Here is a 21,437-nt window from a genome sequence, read left to right as displayed (position 1 = left end):
GCCCGGCTCCTGCGGCCGCTGCAGGCAGCGCTTGCGGCTGCAGCGTGGCTCTGCGCGCACCTCCAACCCCGCCGCCGCTCCATGAATGAAGTGAGTCAGGGCGCAGATGGCAGATGCCAGCCGCACAGCGACGCCAGCCGGGGTGGAAACAATGTAGCGAGGCGGGGTCACCGTGCAGGGCTCGCGATCGGCGGAGAACACGGCACGCGCCGCCTATTATTTATAATCCCCCGTCTCCCGAGCCAGACCGCGCGCAAGCAGCAGCCTCGCTCTGGCGAGAGGCCTCTGTTCCCATTGGACACCCACAGCGTTCCACTTCTTCGCACGCAGGGAACGAAGGACGCAAACGACGAGACCACGCGCTCCCTTGTCTCGCGCTCTCCCCCAACAAAAGAGGAGGAGGAAGGGGGATTTGGCGTCGCGCGCTTGAGTCTCGCGCTTTCCCGGGGGGGGTTGGACTGGGGGAGCGCGCTGGCTCTCACGCTCTCCCCCTACCGGCCCACGCGCGCGCGTTCTGATTGGCCGCAGCCAACGTTCTCCGGAGACGGTTTAACTGCAGCAGCGAGGTTCGGGGAGAGGAAAACAAAACAAAGGAGCGGAGCGGCGCGGGCGCCGGGATGCCTCGGCCACCGCTCAGCCCCGAGGGGAGGAGACACGGGCCCGGCCCCCGGCTCCCCTGATGACCCTGGGCGCTGCAGCCGCCGCGGGGAAGACGCCCCTGAGCCTGGGGAGGGGGAAGGACCCCCCGGGCGCCCGCAGAGCCGCCACCTGAGCGGGGCATGAGGGGCCACGGCCGCTAGACCCTCCCCTCGCCCCAGCGAGCCGCGACGGAGGCGGCTCCTTCCCCGTGCCAAGCCAGCCCCCCACGGAGGGAGGGAAGGGGGGGCCACAGCTGCGCGGAACCCGCGGGGGTCCGGCCTGGGCAGCGGAGCCGCCGGTGAGTACCCAGCCCGCGCAGCGAGCCAGGCAACCGCTGCCCCAGCCCGAGGGACCCTCCCCCGCTTGGCTACCGCCGCCCCAGTCGGTAGCCAGCCGTGGCGTTTCCGCCCCGCCCCTCAAGGACCCGGCGGCGGCTTTCGGTGTCGGCGAGGCGGGAAGCAGAGGCAACTTGCCCGGCTTGGCCCGGCGGGCTCGGGCTCTATTTATAGCGCCCGGCAGTGACGCCAGCGCTGCCCGACCGGCTGCAGCCGCCGTGTTACCGGGCGGATTGTGAGGCTTTGCGTTGCCGCGGGGCCGGAGGGCGGCTAGCCCCTTCCCAGCGGGCTGGTCCGCGAGCCCTTCGCCTGCCCAGCCTGGCCCAGCGCCGCGCCTGCCCAGCCGGAGCGGGCTACCTCGGCCAAACCCCGCTGGCCGGCGCCTGCCAGCCGCGGGGCTTTGTTTGTAAACAGTGGGGACGCTTCGAGCCCTTTCCGAGCTCCTGTGGCGCGACCCGAGGCAGGCCGCGGCGCACAGAGGCTGTGGGGCTCGCTGCTGGGGCCGGAGGTGGCTTGGCCGGGCTGCGGAGCCCTGACGGATTAGGACCCCCCCCCCCCCAGCCTTGCAGGCAGAGCCGCGAAATATGCCCCCTCCCCCAACGGCTGCTGCATAACAGTGCCCGGGGCTGAGGCGCGGGCAGGCTGGAGGGACCGGTCTCTGCTTCTCCCTCTCGCTCGCTGCTGCGCCTTTGGCGAAAAGTTACATTGTCCGGTGAGCCTCCTCGTAGATACTGTTGCAAACGAAAAGCGGCACCATTTACGGAGGTAACTTTGCGCGCTGATACTGAGGATGAAAACTCATTTGCAAAACGAGCTTGAAATGGGAACAGACGAATACTCGCTTACTATTTAAAACTTTCCGGTAGGGAAATCCAGATCGATCTGTGGAGGTAACTTTCAGCTTAATTGTGTTTATTTTAATTTATCTATACACAGGCTACTAAAAATCAGGAATGAGATTTAATAGTTGTCGATATGATATATTGCAGAGTGTTTGCTTGAGCTGGAAACATGGAACCGTATCTGATTAAATTGACTTTCCTGCATTTCTTTTTTAAAAAGAAAGTGTAATCGAATCTTAGTTTATGAACAGTGTATGTGTATTTAAAAACAAAAAACCCTGTCGGGCTTGTTGGTGCCAGACAAAACATTAATTTCCCCTATTTTTGTATTGAATGGATTAGGAGAGAGGCACCTTAAATAGGAGCCTTGAGTTAACTATTTTTCTGCTTTATTTTATTTTTGTCATTACAATTCCGGGTATGACTCGAGTTGATCTTAAGAGTGGTGGGAAAACTGCCTAGATAGTCATTCAACTGAATTGTCAAGAAACTGATTTTTTTTGGTTGACTTAGATATATCTAACTTAGCTATGAATTTCTTAAAGACTGGGAATTTTAGTTTGTAGTTGTCTTGTTGCTGTTGTAGGGGACAAACTTAAATACATTTCAAATCAAGCATGACAGAGGAGTCAATGGTTTTATATGCAACTCTATAAGGTAACCTCTCCAAAAATAAGCTTAGGAATAACAATGAGAAATGCTATGAAGATGGCATATTTATTAAATGTTAAAAGCTTTGAATAGCTAGCTATAGGTCAGCTGCTATCCTTGTTAAACAAGATTGACTAAAATGTTTAGTTACCTAAATCTGAAATTCCAGTACTAATGTCCGTTACCTGGTGGATAATAGTACTGTCCTTAGACTGCATCTGCTTTAACATGCTTCCTCTCACTGTTTGTTTACACATCCGGGAGCCTGGTTGGGGACTGCCCACTTCATTAGGATTGGCTGATACTTGGCTACCAAATTTGGACATCCCATTCAGTGATGTCATGCTGCTAGATGGCAGCAGAACTGAAATTACATGATGAATTGTAAGTTCAGATTTAGATGCTAAGTTTCTTTGTTCAAGAAATTAACATGTTTTAAGAATTGTAAACATTGTCAGCCTCCAATAACAGAGGGATCGATAAGCAGCGTTAGTAGAATGTAAACACCAAGGTTAAACTGAGAATTATCTTTAATCAATGTGATATATGCCATCATGTTTGGATACTGTTGAGATTGTTTGACTCCTAGATTTTGTCATGGTGTTTGTATGTGCTGATCAACACCAAGCATAGTTTATTCATGGTATCTAAGAGTTGTAACTTTTGACACTACCAGGATTCTATCACTACTTTTGATTCAACCAGGAGGAAGGTAAAATGCTGAATATCTTTGATCCTGATGAATTCTGTAAATACACCTCTACCCCGATATAACGCTGTCCTCAGGAGCCAAAAAATCTTACTGCGTTATAGGTGAAACTGCGTTATATCGAACTTGTTTGATCCGCCAGAGTGCGCATTCCCCCTCTCCCGCCCCCCCAAGCGCTGCTTTAGCGCATTATATCGGAATTCGTGTTATATCGGGGTAGAGGTGTATAATTATCAGTAACCTAGAACAAGCAACTAACTTTTGGAGTATCTTTAAGGCTAGTACTTCCTGAGTCATATATGCAGTAGTTTAAAAGATAGTTAGACTGTACATATTTGCAGACTTATTTTCTTGTATTATGCTTGTGGTTATTCTGTAATCTCTTGCTTTCCAATATGTTCTTGGATTATTTGCTTGTTTTGGGACTGGGGGCTGTGTTTTTCTAATTTTCATAATGTGTCACGGATACAATTTTATATTTTCTCATTATTATTTAGTGGCTTTTTTCTTTTTGACAGCAGTGAAATAGAGTGCATTGAGTTATTTCAACAGGGAAAAAATACACTGAAGTCATGTGGTTCCTGCATCTTGGCATCAGAGAAACAATTTCTATTTTAACTAGCAAGTAAAAGGTTTTGCTCTGAGGGTTATTATTTAACGCTCCATCTTTTCCCAACATGATTTATATTTTGAAAACTAGTGATAGTAAAATTCAGAACTTTCTTAAAGTCAGTCAGTTAATGCTTTCAGGGATGTAGATAGTAAGCCTATAACCTAATATTCAGTCCCCTTTTTGACAATAGTTAAAATAGCTTGAGTTGGTAAAGTGCTTTTATGACAAATCTTATAAAAGGAATCTGCCAATTTAAAAAAAATTCATTCCACCTAACATTGAAGTTATGAGCTGTGTATCATTTTTTTTAATGAGGAAACCCAGAATAAATCAGGAGCAAATGGTATTCTCTATTAGGGCACACATTCAATATGTGATTAAGGCCCCAGTCAAGATATGGGGAGCACTGTGTCGTGAATTGTACTAACATTCAAGAAGACCGTTCCTGTCTGGAAGGGCATACAGCCTAAAAGCCACAAGACCAGATAAATTGTTGGGGGAAGGGGGAGGGTTCAGGCTGTATCAGGATAGTTTACATGCCTTTGTTACTTTATGTGTTAGAGTGAGGGAGAGTGGATGAGGAAAATAGATCAACACTCTCGAGGGTGGATATGAAGAGGAGGAGAGTATGGTGTTATGGAGAGAGAAAGAAGGATGGCAGGGGAAATAGGGCTGTTAACAGAGACACAGTGAGGGAGGAGTTGGAAGGAGGAGAAGGCAAACAGCCAGTCAGAAGAGACTGAAAGTGCAGATCTGATGACATCACTGCTGTCCAGTAACTGTGAAAATGCATTGCTGCAGCTCCTGCTTTCTAGAGGCCAGTCTGCAAGTGGCAAGCTTTTCCATCAGAAGTTCCTGCTATTCCTTCCCTAGACCCATATTGCTGGAGGGAAGGGCACATAGAGGCTGGTGTCTTGAATTGCACAGTTTGGAATCTGTGTAAAACTTCTAATTTTTTTACTTCAGAATTCTGTGTAAATTCAGATTTTCAGGGCAACCTGTGGATCATGGTCTTGGCTAGATATCTGTGGTGTAAGTAGCAATAATATGCAATTGTCATGGTTCTTGACAATCACTGCAGTTTAGAGACCTGTGGGAAGCCGCTCCAGAAACTGAGCCTAGACATGTTTGGTTTTTTCCTTCTTGACACAGTTATGGGCAGTAGTGCTTGTTATCTGAGGAAGAGAAAATTGCATTGACTTAGTTCAGGTTTGGAAGCATGCCTTCCATTTTTTTTTAAAGCAACATATGAAGGACTACTTTATCAGGTGCAAAAAACCTGTGGGGTCTCTCTTCTTGGAGATGAGAATATGGTTTTGCCAAAGGCGGTCTTGGGAATGTTTGAGGGCAACATGTTTTAATTGAAGGGGTAAAAATGTCAAGTCTCTAACAAAAGACTTCCCTTACTCAGTTTCCATCACTTGGATTTAAAAAGCATGAAACTAAAACTAGAGTTTTAAACAATCTGACTTTAGAGTAGAAGGAATATTTTAAATTGGTTAACTTTCAATCTATTACCTCTTGTAATGTCATTATTTCACTAGTTTTTCAGTCATCATCCTAAGAGGCCTGATCCAAAGCCCTACAATTTCTGTATGTATTTTTTTACTTTAGAAATTCAGGTCCTGTTTAGTCTTGGAGATCTGGGACCTGGTAAAAAGCCCAGACAGTGATTTTGGACTAGGCCTAAAGTCTCCAAATCTGAGGGGGCAGGGATATGGACAACTTTCAGGGCTTCTTAAGAGGTCATAGAGAAATAAGAGCGCAGAAGCCCCCTGCCCTCCATTTGCAGGTTACATTTAAAAATGAAATCTGCAGAAATTGGCTTGATCCCCCTCACCCCTTCCCAGGAAAGTGGATTTTTCAAGCCCTTATGGGTTTTTGAGGGGTGGTTTCTTTCTTTGCATATACATTGCACTCATCCATAGTAGCTTTCTATAAATATACTTCTAATACTGTCGTTAGATCTTAAAATGCAATGATATTTCAGGATGTCTATGCCAAGAGAATATAATGATGCCATAGTGATGTGCATTGTAATTAATCATGTATTGAAACTGACAGGAGTAGTGGCCTACAATAAAGAATGTTTTTACACAAATCCTTATCACTGGCAAAGATGGGGAAAGGAAATATAAAAATGTCTGACAACTTAATAGGTTTTTAGTAAAACATTTTACATTGGGGTTAGGTCTACAATATTGGTGTTTATCCATGTCTTATTTGTCTAGATTTATTTCAAATGTACCATCTTGGGCTCTGGATGCATGTTTACTCTAAAATCCATGCATATTAGGCCAACATTCAAAAACTGTGAAATGAGTTACCTGCCAGATCCTTTCCATTCTTCAAACCTCATCTTTCTCCACTCCTGTCCACCCTTAAAAACTCTTGGGGAAAACAGGTAGGCCTTGTTATGAACAGTGGACATGCCCTTATTTGCAACATGTTCCCATTTTGAAAAAAAAGTAATGTAGACATCCCTCTAAGTTTTTTTTGAGGACTGTTTCCTTACAGTTAGTTATGTACTATACAAATAGAATTATCTGAAGTCCTTTAATTTTATAAAATATGCACCCATCCTTTTATTAGCTTGAGGTAAAAATTAAAAAAGAGCTGATGCATGTGGTCTTTATGCTTCCTGAAGCAGGCATTATATGTTCATATGGTTGTTTCTCAAGACAGTCTGATTTGTGATAATTTACTTATAAATTGCTTCCTTGAAGCAATCAGTGAAATACATGTAATTCAGGAGTGTAAACTTACATTTTGTGGCAATATGAGAAGTAAATCACCTTTCTGCATTTTGAAGTGTTAATACTATTTCAGGTGATGCCTTTTTTCCAACCGTTGACTAAAGCAGTTGGAAAATAAAATGCAAAGTTTTATGTAAGGGTGGGTGGGTGGCTTTAAATGGAAAACACATTGTCATGGTGGTCTCATATATGGTTTATGCTTGATATCATTTGTTTCATTGTTTTGTCAAACCAAATTTCATTTAGACCTATACAAAAATAGTTGGAGTTCTAGGTGGTGGTTGATTATTTCTTCCATATAGCAGCTAGTGATGGGCTGATTAAACTTTTTGTTTGGGTTTTTTTGGTTCATCAACCACAGATGAACAAATCATTTTTAGCTTCCAGCTATACTTAGGCTACTGCTTTGTTATTAACAGGAAAGAGTAGACTTTTTTTTTTTAAACTCTCATATTATATAGCTAGTAAACCGTACATGTGCTCTTTATTCTCACTTTTCATAAAGCTAATAGAAAAGACCAGAAGTACAGTGAACTATTACATTGGCACTTTTATTTCAATACTTCTGGTATTGATCCATTGTACCAGCCGCATAATGATTGGTGGCATAATAGATGATCTTTTGTACAGCATCACCGAATTAGTAGTCTTCATGCTTGAATTGTTCAGTTGCTTTGAGTCACGTAATATATTAAGTAATGTTTTAGTAAACAGATCTGTAGCTTGCAGATGCAAATTTTATTTTCAAGGTAGAAGATGGTAGAAAAGTGTAGCCTTCATTGTTTTTGTATATGTATATAAAATGTCACAGTGTATGTAATACATTATTTCCTCTAAGGAGATCTGAGGATCAAGAATGTGTACAGCATTTTGAACATAGAAAACAGAATTCTTAATATTTATGTGTAGGTTGTAGAATCTGTTCTCCACTACTGAAATTTGTTAGATATTAAGATGATTTTCTCCCTTACTCTACCAAAATAAATAGTTGAAAGAACTGATTAGTCTTGGTGGACAGAAGACTGGTCTAAAAGGCTCTAACTTTGTAGCTGAGGAATAGTCTGATCTCAAAATAGTGCAAATTTTTGGTCAGGATTTTATTGTGTGTATGTATCACATTTGACTTCAAGTTCAGTGCTTGTGAAATGCCCTGGAAGTTGAAAAAATAGACACAACACCCCATGCCTGTATGTTCTGGAGTTTAGCATGGGTCTATGAGTTTAGCAAGTGCAGGTTTCCCACGCTATTTCCACTTCTTATTTTAGTGTCTACTAAAGTTGTTGAAAAGCTAGTTCAATCTCCATCCCTTTTAGTACTTTGCCTTTCTGCTGAGACTGCTAAACAAAGATGTCCATTGTGTTAGTGGGTTTTGGAGTTTTTTGAAGCAGAGATGAAGGTTAAAGTTCTGAAATCCAAAAGAATAGTTAAATGTATTTATAAGCTATTCCTAGCTTTTAAAAAGTTGTCTTCTCTGTTTACTTGCAGGTTGTGATTGTTTCTCTTGTGGCATCTGTGTGGAAAGTGCCACACACACTACAGAACAACAACGGCTTTTGCTTGCATTTTCCAGTGTTTTTTTTGTCAGCGAGTTCAGCAAAGTTGTAATTCTTCAAGTTCCAGCCCTGAGCTGAGTGAGGAGCCACCAGCAGAGATGGTAAAAATGACAAAATCAAAAACGTTCCAGGCTTACCTGCCAAACTGTCACCGAACCTACAGCTGTATCCACTGCAGAGCCCACCTAGCCAATCATGATGAATTGATTTCCAAGGCAAGTGATTTGTTTAGAGACTTCATATGGGGTTTTTTAACCAAAATTGTTGTCATTGGGTCAGTCCTTCCAATACGTAAGTGGTATAAATCTGATGCATACTTCCAAGTTTCTTCCCAAGAGCTCCATTCTTGGGTCATAGATGCATTATACTGAGGAATGGATGTTTTCGAGAAACTTTGTGTAAAGCCCCATCTTCGCAACACCCCACAAATAACAGGTAGGTGCTACTTTTGAGATGTGCCTGGTCTTTACCAGACCAGGACTAGATGTGATAAGTTTGCTAAGGAAGGAAACTGTCTGATGGAAGTATAGAGCTCAGGATTGGGAAATTTATTCTTGTTAAATTTATTCAAAAGATTCATCTACTAGAGAGAGGTCACAAAATTAGCTGGTATTACACAATCCAGTGGATCAACATGAAGTCCATCACTACATTATCTAAGCCCGTCCTTCTCTCTCATTAGCATATACCATCTGGTTAATTTGTGGATCTTAAAAAACTGATTACTCTGAGGAATGTTCAAGCTCAAGTTTAAATTTCATAAAGAAGTTCTGAAGCTTTTGAAATGATCTAGCCCTGTCCTTTTATATCAGTTATTGAAAGAAACTAAGACTTCATAATCATGTAGTAAAATTTAATACTGAGGAAAAAATATAAAGTTACAATTGGTGCTTTAAGTCAAATTAGGTTTCTGGAGCACCCTGTAAACATTTTCTAAGGAAAAAATTCAATTCAATTTTCAAACTTTGGGTTGTTTTTTTAATGGGAGTGTGTTGGGGATGGGGGGAAAGCATGGGACTTTCTCTGGTGATAGTGTCTCTTCAACAGGTAGAGTGGTTGAGCCAGAGAACATTCTTCTTGGGGCCGTCCCTTATTTCTTCCCATCTTCTCTGTCCCCCGCCATCATCACCCTCTGTTGCTCCTGCCTGCTGATATCTTTAGCAGCATTGAAGTAAAGCTGCTTCCTTGAGGAGCCCCAGGAAGTAAAGAAGCCACTCCTTTTAAGTACCTTCAGTCTTCCCTAGTCCTGTGCAGAGGCCTGGGGAGTGAAGGAGGTTCCTTGAGCCACACACCTCTTTACCTCCACTTCAACCTTTTGTGCTCCTCAGCTCCATGTACATCTCCTGGGAGGAGATGACACTTCTGGCTCCAAACACAAATGCCAGCAGTTTTGCTGCAGTATTGCTTGTAGATATCCTCTTGCAGGTCTGTTCTTCTCCTCTTCCATTCTTCCTGTTCTCTCCCCCCCCCCAAAAAAGGGGGGTGAGTGATGTGCCCTGCTAATGCACAAAGCAGGAAGTGTGACTGATCAGATGCAAAACATTGAAACTGACTATATACAAAGTGCTGTCCAAAGCATACATTTATTAAATTCAGAAAAGATACAAGCTCTTTAGTTCTAGTAATCATAAATATTACTTTTTTTAAAAAATGTAGGAAAATACAGGCAGAAATGTGACTCAATTTTTTTTAATCACAAAGAAAAATATTAAGGTAAGAATCACCTTTTCTTCAACAACACTCCAATATAAATTTCAAGAAGGAGACATGACTTCATTATTCAACACACACTGTAAGTAAGTGGAAGGTTAGATTTGAATAATTGAGAAGGGGAATGTTTTCCAGATCTATGGAGTTACTGGGAATTGTATTTCATACTAAACAAATGGAGGAGGAGTATGGCAAACTTTACCAGCAAAGTTCAGAAAGAAAACTAGAACACTGAACTTTCAAGAAAAAAATGAAATCCACCACATGTGGTTGATATCTAACTTCTCATCTAGTAGACTTTTCTAGGGTAATCTAAATGTGATGCAACAAGCTCTTTAGTTTGACAGTATTAAGGTTTACCATAATTCCCAGACAGGCAGATATGTATATGGATTTTGAAAGAGGTCTTGATAATAAGAATATCTCTTGAATATATGCTCCAGTTGGATCATAGGTTCATACTACAACTTTAAATTGTCTAGAAAGGATTAAAACCCTGAGACCTTAAAACTTTGAAGAGGTGTTATTGAGCATATGGAGACTTTTGAAAAAAGATGTAAGTCCTGTGTGTTCAAATAAATTTAGCCTAAGAAATGTCTTCCAACCAGGAAGGATTCGGATATATAATATAAAGTCTCTTGTTTAATACTGGTTTCCTATTCTCCAGTGAAGGTTTCTCTAAACCAAGCTTCCAAACTTTAAAAGTTGGCAGATTAGCAAGTCAGCAAAATCACATTTATGGCCAACATTCCCTGAACTCTGAGTTTCCTGCCTTTATGTTGTCACAGTCTGTTGGTATATGTTGTATGTCAAATCTAGAAATGCATTAAATGCAAGGTGTATTTTTGCTTGTAAATAAAAATGTACTTGATTCTTTGCTGCTTTCTGACATACTGTACTGCTGTAGTTGGGACCTGGGCAATAAAGGCAAATGAAAGGAAAAATGTTCAATTATTTAAAGCTCAGCATGTGTGAGAGAGAGACTTTGTAAGAGTGCATAGACAAATATAATGTTGTGTGAACGCTTTACATTGGGGGAGGGGGGTTCTTTCAACACAGAGTATTAATTCCCAATGTGGAATCTTGGAACCTGTAAGCCTCTACAACACATGTGCACCCACTGGGAAAATTAAGAGTTCACTACTAACTTTAAAAAAACAACCTGTAATTGTACTGTTAGCATCGAAGGTTAAAATTCTATCTTAAAACAGACCATTAACATACTTGAATTATATATTTAGGCATTGTATTTAGAATTATACCCAAGTATAATTGGTAGTTGTAACTCTGAATTTTCTTCTGTCATTCTTGCAAACCATCCCTCCTTCCTGGATCTCCTCTCCAATGTAGTGCTCTCTTAAATCGTGTATTCATTAAAATAATAGGAACATGAATATATCTGGTGAGTGTGGCAACAGTGAAGATATTTTAAACAAAAAATTACTTTACATAATAAAAGGCAATGAGGTGATTCTGTATTCCAGAGACTGTTGGTATACATTTGCCATCTGAAGCTAAAATATTTGACTGCAAAACGTCTGTTAGTCTATAAGGTGCCACAGGATTCTTTGCTGCTTCTACAGAACCAGACTAACACGGCTACCCCTCTGATATTTGACTTTGATTGTAGAGAATTGCAATAAATAAATATGCTGTACTGCAATCTATGAATTGTATTGAAGAATAGTTCTTTGATTGAAATCCAAAGAAAAGAGTGCATGACTTAAAGACCAACCATTAAAATTGTCACTTCCTCATTAATAGAAAACTAAATGTAAGCTATCATTTTATGAATACTACTCAGTTGTGGATATAACATAAGAGATGTTAGACTGTTTAGATTAGAAGGAATAATAGTTTAACCCTTATGCTGCCTGCTCCAACATTTCTTTTCTGAGAACATATTTTGAAGTGATCCATGGGAAGCATGTAGATGTTTGTGCTGTCTTAGCATGTATTTAAAAAAGACTGTAAAGGAGACCTTGTAAACCTTCCCCTGCTGTTTTTTTTTATTGAAATTTTCTGGTTGTGGCTTTCTGTTCTTTCTTAAGTACTAGAACTCATGGGATTATGATGATTCAAGAGATTGAAACAAGGAAATTAGTGATGGGGAGAAGATAAATCGCTGAACTTTTTTTTTTTTCTCTTGAGACTTATTTTTAACTTTAGAGAGAAGCTAGCCTAGCAAGAGATTCTGTCTCCTTGTTGCTTCTGTTCAGGGCTACACAATCCTACTCCAGATTGCTAGTTTTCCAAGGCTTCCTCAGTGAAAACAGGACAAGTGAGACTTGATAATCAAAACACAGCACTTTCTAAACTGCTCTGTGGTGCTGGTGCCTCTTGTTTCCAGCAGAGAGAAATGTCTTGTCCTTTTTAAAAAATCAAATAGATTAAAGACAGCTATACAGTAACTCCTCGCTTAACGTTGTAGTTATGTTCCTGAAAAATGCGACTTTAAGCGAAACAATGTTAAGTGAATCCAATTTCCCCATAAGAATTAATGTAAATGGGGGGTTAGGTTCTAGGGAAATGTTTTTCACCAGATAAAAGCTACACAGTCAGTCTCAGTGTCTCTCTCTCTCTCTCTCTCTATCTATATATAGAAAGTTTTAAACAAACGATGATGATTGTGAAGCGTGGTTGAGGTGGTGAAATCAGAGGGTGGGATATTTGCCTTACTGCTAAATGATGAACTAGCACTCTGCTGAGCCCTCAAGGGTTAACACGTTGTTAATGTAGCCTCACACTCTACAAGACAGCACAAATGGAGAGGGGAGACAGCATGGCAGACAGAGACGCCCTGTGTGTAAGAGATGCGCATTGCTCCTTTAAGTATGTTGACCCCACTCTAAGTACATTGCCTTTTTAAGTAGATCATCAAGTTGAACCAGCAGCTGTTGCCAGCAAGCTCCCTCTGTCCTGAGCCCTGTCACGTCCCCCCTGCTCTATGGACATGGGGTAAGTGGAGAGCAGGAGGGAGGGGGACACCCTGATATTAGGCCCCCGCACAGTAAGCAGAAGGCTCCAGGGAGCAGCTCCAAGGCAGAGGGCAGGAGCAGCACATGGCAGTGGGGGGAGGGACAGCTGAACAGCCAGCAATTGATAGCCTGATGGGCGGCTGCTGCACAGGGAACTTAGGGGAGCAGGGAGCTGATGGGGGGGGGGGGCTGCCGGTCCACCTTGGTTCTAAGCCCACACCAGCTAGCTGCAACTGGGTGTTCTTTCTGCAAGCAGTGGACAAAGCAGGCGGCTGCCAAACAATGTTATAAGGGAGCATTGCACAACTTTAAATGAGCATGTTCTCTAATTGATCAGCAACGAAACAACGTTAACTGGGATGACTTTAAGTGAGGAGTTACTGTATTTAATTTCCTATTACTTTTTCATGGGTAATCAATTATTGTAGCTTCCACAGTAATGCTTATTAATACAAAATGGGAGGGAAGGTGGTCCATGCTATGAAAGACTTAGGGATCCCTACTCTAAGGTGTTAGAGTGCCATGGTGGTAGTTGTAGTTTTGGGTTTTTGTTTGTTTTTAAATTCAGCCCTACTGTTGGAGAAAAGCTAAAAGACCTAAACACTTTCCCTCCCTCCAGGCCTCTTTTCAGTTATGGTGTGGAGAAAAATTCTCTTTTGTAGTTTACATTTCCTCTAGCCTAGACAGCTATAATGTATTTCTGAAGTGGCTTTGTCTTTATAATAATTTTAACTCTAACTTTCTCAGTTTATTTTGAGTGAAATGCTATACTTGTTAACCAAAAACTGAATTATCCTCCCCCACCCCCACCCCCAAAATTGAGTCATTTTAAACGTTTTCTAATTTTAAGACAAACTTCCTCTTTTCCAAATATAAAAACAGCAAGCATGCTCCCTCTCTCTTTTTGCTAAAGCCTATCTGCCAACCTTCACTGGAGGACTGTGTCCTCCTTTGTGCTGTAAGCAGTCAGCTGAAACAGTTGCCAGTTAGGAGAGCAGTACTAAAATGATTTGCCCCTTCATTTTACTGCCAACAGTTCTGCCAGTCCACTCTGGACAATATTTTCCTGCCTTTTGGCCTATTCATGTAGAACTTTCTATATCTTCCCCTTTCTTCTCTACCCCCTTGGCCACCTTTCAATAGAATGTGCTAATCTTTGAGAGGCACTAGCAACTACCTATAGAAACAAAAAATTATATTGATTTTTATTCAGCTCTGAACATTACTTTTGGGGGGAGGGACAGGCATTCAGACAGTGAAGCATTTTTCTGTCAGCTGCTCCAGTAATGAGTTATTTAGCTATACTGTGGCTGTTGGAAACACACACAAACAAGGACAATCTCTGCAAAGCCAAAGAAATCTAAGATGCCCAGCATGTGGGTTTCAGTTGCCCTCTTTACAGGTTATACAAACCTTTTCCATTAGAAAGAGGAACACCCAACAGAGAGCTATCTTCAGAGAAACCACAAAGCTGTCCTTACTCCAAATCTCAGACATGTGGAAATCCAGATAGATAAGGCCCCTTGACAGGCAACATCCCAACACAGATGACTCAAGCCACCAATAATATGGTAAGCAAGCACTCTTGTAATGATCTAGAGACCAGAAAGCTTTAGTAGTTTGCCTTATGAAGTACTTACATAGATTGAGACCATATTTGGGTGTAGTTTTATTTAAAAGTAGTCTCCTTCCCTACAGCCTATGGAAAGCTCAAATTAGCCACAGCCTACTTTGAAATCCAAATAAAATTAGATGCTCATGACTAGTAGAGCAGTCTTGCTGCTGGGTTCTCCATTCTAATCTTCCTTCTCTGTATGTTCTCTTCCCTGTGTCTCCGCTCCTCCCCCCCGAAATCATCTTCTGGGGTTGGGGAGAGAATCCAGAATTTAAAATTGGTCAGAAACATCTTAATCTCTAACAGTCTTTTCCACCTTCTTTACTGGGGAAAGTAATTTTATTGACTAGGCCAAGAGCAGTTTCAGGATAGACTGTTTTGAGGAGAGGGTTGGGTTGGGTGCGTTTGGTTTTTTTTGTTTTGTTTTAAAATGTGTGTTCGCATGCACAATAATGGATAATCCTGATCTCTGAGCAGAATAGGACTTGTCTTTTTCCGTCCTTTTAGTGTACAAGAAATGCCTGAAAATTTCTCCTCTTCCCCCGCGCCCTCATCTATTTTAAAATATGTATATATTTTCTCTCTCCTTTTTTTTTCTTTAACAGTATATTCAGCACTGTCTATCTTTAAAGGCTGGTGACTGGAGAAATAGTGACATCACAAGACCTAAGAGTGCAAGTTCTTTAAGTGACAGGGGAAGGGATATTTTTAGTGTATTTTAAACTTTGTTTTTTGTTAATTCCCATTAAAATTCAGTGACTGCCTTTTTAATAAAGGAAATTGTGTTTAAAAGGTGCGATACCTTGTCTTTTAAGTTACTGCTTTAGAGCTCACAATAAACATTTTGAGGCCTCCCTGATATCCTTTAGCAAGACCAGGCTTGATACTTACGTCATTTCTAAGATTTTTATTTATTTATTTATTTTTAAAGCAAGAAAAACAACTCTGAGTGGAGGGAGTGCCTTTCAGTATACTGCTTCATTATGCAGTATAAAAAAGCAAACAGGGGGATACAAGCCCATTATTTTAAAAAATCCTTTGAAGGGCATTGATTTCATCGAGGGTTCTGTAAAGAACTCTGAAAAGCAAATACTATACGGCCAGCTCATATATAAAAGAAAAAAATCCCTTTTAATCAAAGAACACTAACAGGCACTCCAATAGTCTGACCTTGAAACATTAAGCTTTAAAAACAAGTTAGATCACATTCTAGCTAACGTAGATATGACTGACTTGCTTTTTTGGTCAAGGACATGCTGATCTTCTCCAGGGATGATCTTCCAAAAGACTAGACAGACACAATAGAGAGGTCTTTAAAAATCTAATGCTGAAGCTTAAAGTTTTGAAACTTCAGTGGCTTCCACAAGATTAGTTACAGCCCTTCTCACCTTGTCTGGTGATTTTAAATAAATTTGGAGCTCAGTACATAAATGCCATTTTGAAGACAATTGAGAAAAGGTGACTGAGAGCAAAGATGCTTTGTAGAAAGCTTTATTGAGGAACTTTCTTATTGATGTGACTATGAAAAGCAGATGTCCACACAAAATGGCTTTTAGCATGAGCTAATATTATAGTAGGCAGAACTTTGGTGAAAACCTAGATGAAGCTTAGGTAAGCATGTCTCACCATCATCAAATGGTGTAATCAGACCATACACCTAGCTCAGATCTTCCCGTAGGCCAGTGTGGCAAACAAATTACCACAGGCTACCTGGAAAACAGAAGTGGCTAAAGGTTTTAAGCACTCTTCTCACCACCTCAGTAGGAAGACAAGAGACTAATTGGTCTGTCCTTGGTTTTCAATCTGTAGCTATAGGAGCTGGGCTATCTGATTAACTTGCATGGTGAATTAAATTACATCAGACTAGCAGATATTGGATGGGAAAGCTTACATTAATGTTTTGAAATGATTAATACTCCAAGAATGAAGTTCCTGGAATCTCCAGTTTCTTCTCCGACCCTTGTAAAACACTTTGAAATCTTTGATGATGGCGGGTACAAGAACAAGAAATTCTGGGGGGGTCATACTCTTTGGAATTTCACATGTGCACAAACAAAAGTGGAAGGCTCAATAGAAGCATGAAGAGGTACAAATTCCTGATGAAAATTTGAGAGAAAAGGTGGGTGAGGTAATATCTTTTATTGGACCAATTTTGATTGGTGAAAGACAAACATTCAAGCTTAAACAGCTCTTCTTCAGGTCTGGGAAACATACTCAGACTGTCACTCCTAAATGTAAGGTGGAACAGATTGTTTAGCATAAGTAGCACATATTTCAAGGGATTGTTCAAGGTAAAGTGGTCCATTAACACCCCTCCAGTCATCCTACAGCCTGTTTCCCTCATCTCTATCAGTCCATAATCTTAGCAGGCACTTATTGGTCCCCTAAGCAAAGATCATAGAAAACATCTCCAGTATTTGTTGTGAATTTGGAAAAAAGCTCCTTAACCCTAACCCATACTTTTAGCTTGGAGTATTGATACATTTCTGGGAGAGGAAGGGCCTTCCTATCAATGGAAAGAATAGGAACTGAAGGAATCTACAAGACCAGTCAGTCTCCTAGAGCCTTGATTTGACCTTTCATAAGGCTTCTGGGAGTGATCATCATGGGGCTATCGATAATTTCTTGGACCTTTCATAAACTGTTGCTATTATATAACAGGTCATCTATTCGCTCTCTTGGAAATATATAAGGGGAGTATTCTAAAGAGTTCTTTTGTAGATCGAAGCAAGGATCATTAGCTCAGCCAGTGCATTCCTATAGGGTGAGGAAGCTCATTAAAAGAGATGTCCAGAAGATAGCAAGTGCCTATTTCCTAAATCCATTCACATACGACACTGGATATATTGTCCAGTAGGAAGCATTTGGCCCTAGATCCTCAAGGTATTTAGACTCCTAACTTCTGTTGAATTCAATGGGAGTTAAGACCCTAAATAGCTTTGAGGATCTGGCCTTAGAGCATTTCTCTGCTGAAAGTGGCAACTTTTCTAATTAAATAGGCAGAAATAAAATTCATCCATAAGGGAAGACCAACATAGTAGCAGACTGGTTAAGGAGGACTATAATGTAAGGGAAATGTCCCAACAGACCACTATTAAATCAGATAGTTATTCTGTAGGAGAAACCGTAGGTAGACTTGTTTGATTCAAATGCAAATGTGATGAGTTTTTCTTAAGGACAAGTTATCACTGAAAAGGTCATGTCAACTTCTGTATGCTTTTTCATTCGTCCAGGAAGAAGGAACTGAGGGTAACAATAGATTTCCACTTGCTTAAAGATAAGGCTCTCTGGGAAAATAGGACTTTTTGTGGTAAAGCTGTTCAAGATGACTGACAGATTAAATCTACTCATGGAAGACCTAGTACTCCATCAGAACCTACTCTTTCTCAAGATGGCTGCATGGTTGTTGAAAGAGAGACAGTGGGGAAAAAAAGCAAGATTATTCTGATTACATAATAGACAATAGCTTTGTTTCTAGAAAATCATCTACAATGCCACAGTATACTAAGATTTGGAGATTTTTGTTTTTCTGCCATAAAGACATGCCTGATTGCTGTCAGATCAATTATCAAGCTGATAATTTTACATGATTCAAATGGGCCCTCAATACTGCTTCTGCTAAGGTCTACGGGTTGAATTATTTCCTTTTCTGTTTAAGATCAGCAAAGTTAAGCAAAGATCCCCATCTGAAGCATTGCTGAAAGACTAAGTATAAAAGCCTTGAAAAGCTTTTTTGTATACTCTTCTTGGAAGCTTAATTTTTGTTGTTAATCCTCCTAATTGTATCAATTTGAGCTGATCAGCTCAGTTTTACTTTATCTTCTGACTATCCAAACCGCCCTTTATGATTCTCTTTGCTCAGGTATGCTTTGCTCTTGCAGTTGGTTGAACATCATTGTTGCATAAGATACAACAACAAGACAATGATATGTACATTTCCAGGAATCAGTACACATTTAATTTACTTCAGTGGAAGTTACTTGCATCTTCTGTTGGGAAAATAGGACCCTTGGATTTTATCCCAACATGAATACAGAATTCAGTTCTTCCAAGGAATTAGTACTTCTACCCTACTATGGTTCATGAGAAGAAGTCTTGGCAGAAACTAGATGTCAGGAAAACAATTTTATCCTAAGTTATTTAGAAAGGCTGCTTTCTTCATCCTTTGCATTTTGGCTGGGAGGAGAATTTTCCCAAGTCGGCTATTACAAAGTAATTATGACATTTTAGAAAGTTCCAAACCCAGAAGTTTATCTCTCCCCTCCTTTATGGCATAAGGAATATTCTAAAAGATAATTGGTCACCTTGTGGGCTGAAAAGACCTCTGCGCCTCCTGAAAATATCCATAAAGGGCTCCATTCACAACATTCTAAACTGGAATCTTCTGCCCCAGATTCACCTTTTTGTGAGGAAAGGGAGACTTCTGTTTGTCAGAAGCATGACTTTAAATCCTCAAATTAATCTTTGATTGATTTCTTCAAGGATTTTTTTTGAGGGGTCATGGGAGAGTTGTCATAGCAAATTCTGAAGACCCCAACATGTTTTAGCCTAAGAAGATAATTTTGTCTTGCCTATCAATTTTCCTACTTCTAGACATAATGCCCGCCAACCCTGTGTACACTGATAGTTTTTAAGGGTGGATCTCTTCTAAAATTAAGTTTTGCAAATTCAACATTCATTAGACTTTTTTAGTTTTGGGTGTAATTCCATCTACTGTTCTATTAAGCAATCATTAATCTTTGGAGTATATCCATTTGGTATGAAGTCCTTTGGTGACTCTGCCCTGGTAAGCAGCTAGAACAGAGCTATCTCCAGTTGCCTCCATATAGGGTGAGGAAAGAGTTATATCTAGGGAGAACTAGCAACTAATCTTTATAAGAGAAGAAATTAACCAGTATGACAAATTTTCCTTTTCCCTCTTTTTTTCTGTTAATACTCTTAATCCTCTGAGTAGTTGTCACTACTTCTGTGAAGTACCAAGGAATCTTTGATATCTGAAAGTGATAAAAGACCTCTGTTTTACAGCTTATCCAGAAGGTATTGCTTGCAGGATCAGTCAGCTATTGGTCCAGTACTGACTGAAAGGGAAGAGTACCACCCACTGAATTATCAAGTTTCATTTCTTGCAACACATGCTTTTTCTTTGGAAATGTTGTATCAGAACATTGACTCTGCCTAGTTTAGTTGATCACCATCTAAAATAATCTGGTAGATTAACATTTTGCATTTCTTATCTGACTGTTCTTTACAACTCTGCATAACAAATGAGGAATATGTACTTATGAATAACTAACAACAGTATGCTGTTATCAGATAGTGCCACTATGTTTAATGACATCCTCTGTCAAACTTCAGAATTGTTCATAATGCCTGCAGTAGTCCTTGGTAGGACGTGGTAGACATCTTTCATTCCACTAAAGTCATTTTCTATGCAGCCACACTCTCTAGTCACATGACCTAGTCTAGTGTGTGTTGTCTGTGGAGCAATAACTAGCTTGATATGCTTTTTGCATCAGGATAAAACCACTTGGTTTGCCTTGAAGGGTGTACATAGAATTGTTTGCTTAACTGCAATTTCCTTTTCTCCTGGGCAAAAATAGTTAACCTGATGCTACAACAGAGGTCATGTGACTTAGGAGTGCATCTCATACCTAATTCTGCATTCAAAGAGCTTCACTTGCAGGTATGTACCTACCCTTTTAAAACATTTAGAACTGCTTTATAACGTACTGACTATGTAGTGCAGTACTTACCAGTTGTATGACATGGCTACAACAAGCAGTTATCATAGACTGTAACAGGCTTACTAAATATATTTAAAAAATCTTACTATTGACTGAATATTTGTTTTTAATGGACATATCTTAGCCCTCCCCAATGCTATGAAACAGGAAGAGAGAGGGAACTGAATGGAGTTACTGTGTAGAAATGGACTCTTGTTGACTTTCTACAAAACATGGAAAAGCTTTGGAACTATAGAATCATAGAAATGAAGGTCTAGAGTGATCCATGGGCCAGCTAGTCCACCCCCCTGCACTGGGCCAGGACCAAGTACACCCGGACCATCCAGGATAGATGTTTATCTAACCTGCTCTTAAAAACCTACAGTAACGGGTATTCCACAGTCTTCTTTGGATGTACTCTAACTATAACTTTGGTTGTCATTGTCTAGGACTATCAGAAAGCAGAGCTGCAATACATTTGCAGTGTAACCTTCAGTAATGTTTAAATAAAAACAGCTTCCCAGCTGCAAAGTAAATATCTGACTTCTTAGGCAGGATTTTGAGTACTATCTCATAATTGATGGCACACTTTATCATGAATCTCTGCTCCTGTCTATTCCTGCCACTTGTAATCCATCTTTTCTGAATAAATCAGAAGCTAAGCATGCCAACATGACCATTCTGAACAGGAGGTACTGTAGTTGCTTATAATAGCATGTTTGGTACTTAACATCTTGAAAGTGCTGAACAAGCATTATGGACTATATGTTTGCAGTGCACTGATACAATATCCTCCATAGAGTGAGGTTTATATACTGATTAATGCTGGCCATTAGTCATTTACAGTTATAGATTGAGTTCTGCCACTGAAGTGTCATTTCTCTCTCCCAGTCCTTGGGCAAGTTACTTAAATTCCCTCCACCTCAGCTTCCCAGTCTGTAAAATTGTTATATATTTGAAATAGAAACATGAAAAAAGATAACACAATGGAGAATAAAATTAATGGTGTTACGCATAATGAAATTACTATCTGTGAGCAAACACACTAATTGCTAAAGTTGTAATTTATCTGCAGCTTCAATGCCAAAATAAGCTGCTTTTTGAGTATCCTCTGCATATTCCCACTCATGGGATGTGCTGGGAGGTGCAGCTGTGATGATGGAACCATCTTGTAGCAATGCTTGTTGGAGTATTGTTGGCCTCTCCCACACTTTACCTCTCAGATCCTGAATATTCTTAGTGTGAGGCTATAAAAGAGGGCTTGGTACTCCAGCTACCTCATTTCTTTCTAACAGCAGCAGCAGATGGCCATA

General features: G+C 40.6%; 1 protein-coding gene across 5 annotated transcripts in view; it reads left to right on the top strand.

Annotated features, from left to right (window-relative positions):
* The first annotated feature begins 401 nt into the window (after window positions 1-401).
* Window positions 402-21,437, top strand: part of YPEL1 (yippee like 1) — a 41,997-nt gene continuing 20,961 nt past the window's right edge. Inside the window, exons 1-2 of one of the 5 annotated variants that reach the window (XM_039504756.1) lie at window positions 402-937; window positions 8,031-8,313. In XM_039504756.1, the coding sequence (XP_039360690.1) occupies window positions 8,197-8,313 (117 nt within the window). In that variant the 5' untranslated portion in view covers window positions 402-937; window positions 8,031-8,196. Of the gene's footprint in view, window positions 938-1,001; window positions 1,865-2,560; window positions 2,852-8,030; window positions 8,314-20,001; window positions 20,085-21,437 lie in introns of those variants that run through there. The other 4 variants (XM_039504758.1, XM_039504755.1, XM_039504757.1 and 1 more) reach the window with 4 other exon arrangements.

This window comes from Mauremys reevesii, linkage group 18 (assembly GCF_016161935.1).
Source record: "Mauremys reevesii isolate NIE-2019 linkage group 18, ASM1616193v1, whole genome shotgun sequence".
Taxonomy (NCBI): Eukaryota; Metazoa; Chordata; order Testudines; family Geoemydidae; genus Mauremys; species Mauremys reevesii.
The sequence above is the reverse complement of the archived record's forward strand: the minus strand, read 5'-3'. Positions and strand labels throughout refer to the sequence as shown.